A 3386-nucleotide genomic window follows, 5' to 3' on the forward strand; every position below is an offset into this window, starting at 1 on the left:
GGCAGCCAATTCTGTCTCCTGGGGCTGGCCCTTTTTTCTCAGCATATCATATGTAGGATCATAGAATCATTTGTCTTGGAAGAGGTGTTTATAGTCAAGTCAAACCACTACCCTACCTCTACTAACACCACTGCTAAACTATGTCCCTAAGCACCACATCTACACAATATTTAAATACCTGCACGAATGATCATTCAGGCACTTGCCTGAGTAGCATGTTGCAGTGTTTTACAACCATTTCAGCGAGGAAATTTTTCGTACTATCAAACGTAGACCTCCCCTGCTGAAAGTTAAGGATTTTTTCTCTTGTACTATCCATTTTTTACTTGTTGGAAGAGACTAGCCCTCACGTCTCCACAACCTCCTTCCAAGTAGTTGCAGAGATCGATATGGTCTTCCCTTAGTCTCCTTTTCTTCAGACTAAATACTCCCTGTTATTTCTGCTGCTCCTCACAAGACTTGTGCTCTAGACCCTTCACCAGCTTTGTTGCCCGTCTTTGGTAACACTCCAGCACCTCAATGTCTTTATTGCATTGAGGTGCCCTAAACTGAACCCAGTATTTGAGTTGCAGCCTCAACAGTGCCAAGTCCAGGGGGATGATCACTGCTGGATCACTCCTGCTGGCCACACTATTGCTGGTAGAAGCTATGATTTCATTTGCCTTCTTGGGCACCTGGGCACACTGCTGTCTCACCTTCAGTCGACTGTTGATCAGCAAACCTAGGTCCCTTTCTTCCAAGCAAATTTCCAGCCACTCTTCCCCAAGTGTGTGACCTGGCACTTGACGTTGTTGAACCTCATACAATTGGCCTCAGCCCATTAATCCAGCCTGTCCACGACCCTTTGTGGTGGCTTTCTACCCTCAATTAGATCAACACTTCTGGCCAACTTGGTGTTATCTGCAAACTTGATGAGGGAGAATTCTATCTCTTAATGAAGAAAACTGATAAAGATATTAAAGAGAATCAGCCCAAATACTGAACCCTGGGCAACACCACTAGTGACAACCTATGATTTTTTTTTTCATGAGAGCGCTGCAAACGGTGTAAAAGGCTTTACTGAAGTCCAGTAATTCAGATTTTGCACACACCATCCTCAAAGGGAAATTACCCACCTCACCTGATGCAGAACCAATTGTTCTTTCTCTTTCCTGCTTACCAACACTCTAGTCGGAGGAAGACCGGAAGAATATTCTGCGGCTGCAGGATCTGGTGGACGCGGCGGAGGAAGGTGAAATCCTACAAGAGACAAGCTGAGGAGGCTGTAAGTATCGCTCAGTGAATGGGCAAGAGCCACCTTCCGTTGGGGCAGCATGCTGACTGAGATGAGTATGACTACCAGAGAAAGGGCATGAAAGAAACTGCTGAGACACAACAGTCTTGGCCATGCCACTTCACTATCATGTCATGAGGCCTTGCTGAGTTTTGGGCACCCTGCAGGCAGGGATAAACTGAAGGCAGGTGCAGGAGGTTTGAATAAACAAACCGAAACCCAGTCCCAGGGGCCCATCTACTGACTGAAGTTGGCTAAAATTCGTGACTCTGCTAGTAATAAACAGCAGAGAGTCACACTCATAATTAGGCAGCAAGTAGTGGGATTGTAAGTAAGAAATGACAATTCAAACAGACGATATTTCTTCTTAAGAGTGCCACAGTACTGGTGTAGCCTGTCACAGTGGGATCCTGAATAAGGGAGGTTGAGGAAGTCTGTGGGAGGCTTACATGGGGGCAGCAGTAGCTAGAGGATAAAGGTCTGGACCTTCCCCCAGGGAAGATCCACAGCCCTGCAAGGCTGAGGGACATTGGGATTAAAACCCCTACCCTGTGCTCGTTCCCACCTGCTCCCTCTCCCTGCACAGGAGGAGCTGTCCAATGTCAACCTCTCCAAGTTCCGCAAGATCCAGCACGAGCTGGAGGAAGCCGAGGAGCGGGCTGACATTGCAGAGTCGCAGGTCAACAAGCTCCGAGTGAAGAGCCGGGAGTTTCATGGCAAGAAGATAGAAGAGGAGGAGTGAGGATGTCATGAGGCAGCGAAGTGACCGGAGGCCTGCACAAAATGTGAACCTCTTGGTCACTTTCTTCCATATTTTGTGTTTCCAACCACCTCAATATGTAGAGAATAAAGACTGTAGCTTCCTTCGCATATGTGCTGTGAATGTTAGTTTCAATTTGTTCCTCTTTTCATTGGTTAGGGCTGTGTCATCAATAGCCTTTGAGCACAGTTTTGGTTTATAACCTTTCTGTACATGAAGTAATAGAATGTATTCCAGGCAATAAGGACAATGAGTGAAACCTAAGAAACACTGAAGGTTTTCATTACACTGAGTAAACTGCACCATTAAACAGCATACAAAATTCAGTACAGTTATAAACACAAAGCTATGTGTGTGGGAAAACGTGATGCAGTGCCACATATGAAAACACGGACTCTGAGCTGACAGTTACCTGTCAGGAGCAAAGTCTTCCACATGAGCTGCATTACTGTGTGAAAAAACTCATGCATTTCTCAGTGTGGTTTCTTCACAAGTTATGCAGTTAAGCTGTGGAACTCCTTGTCATTGTGAACTAAAGGTTTACATGGATTCAGAAGAAACTTAGACATGTTCATGGAGAAGAAATCTACCAGCATTTACTAACTGTGCGGATATCTTCTAGATGGTACAAAAGCTCCGATCTGTATAGAAAGAGAGAGGTTCAAAGAACACCTGAGGGTAACAGCATGCTTGGTTTCTCTTTTCTTACAGTCTTATTTATTGCCAGCGGAGTGCAAATCCATTAGGGGGATGGGAGGACCTCCTCTATTCCAAGTCCATTTGGAGGTGGAAAATGATGCTGCCTGTCAAGAGCAGAGAGGTGAACATGTGGTTTGGGAAGAATATGGAGGCTTCTTAGTTGCTCCTGTGAGTTTACAGTCTATGCGTTCCATAGCTTGCTCTCCAGATGCATAATGCCTGGATTAGGTCTTGTCTAAAAGGCAAATCAAAAAAAAAAAAAAAAAAAAAAAAAAAAGAGCTCTGGCTGTGACTGTAGTTCCCTGGAGCTACATTGTCAACCAGAAAGTAATGCAGGGGAAGCTGGCACCTTCTTGATCAGGGATGGCATGCAGACCATCACTATGCCAAGGTAGATGGTCTCCAAAAATTTTGTCTCTGTTAATCTATAAAGCTTTCAAAGGTGATCCTGCTATTGGAGCTCTTGAGGTTTTCTTGGAAGTTCTGTGGGCTGACAGTGGTCCCTCATTCATTGTCTGTAGAAACCACTGTCATAGCATATGCTTTGATTCCAAAGAGTAAAGTGAGTTTCCAGTGAGCTTTGCTCACTCTTCTAGAAACTGCCAGACAACAGCTCTATGTCTGTATGGCTAAGGCAGAATTATCAAAATGAGT

At 45.0% G+C, this 3386-nt stretch overlaps 1 protein-coding gene across 1 annotated transcript; it reads left to right on the forward strand.

Moving 5' to 3' along the window:
- Window positions 1-1170: 1170 nt before the first annotated feature.
- Window positions 1171-2015, forward strand: LOC103777117 (myosin-8-like; the record flags this gene model as incomplete). Its single annotated transcript, XM_008944656.1, is given in 3 exon segments — window positions 1171-1226; window positions 1228-1264; window positions 1860-2015. Coding segments are annotated over 3 exon segments (249 nt in total), but the record flags the coding sequence as incomplete, so codon positions are not given.
- Window positions 2016-3386: the final 1371 nt, after the last annotated feature.

Source organism: Merops nubicus, unplaced genomic scaffold (genome assembly GCF_000691845.1).
Source record: "Merops nubicus isolate BGI_N331 unplaced genomic scaffold, ASM69184v1 scaffold2597, whole genome shotgun sequence".
NCBI lineage: Eukaryota > Metazoa > Chordata > Aves > Coraciiformes > Meropidae > Merops > Merops nubicus.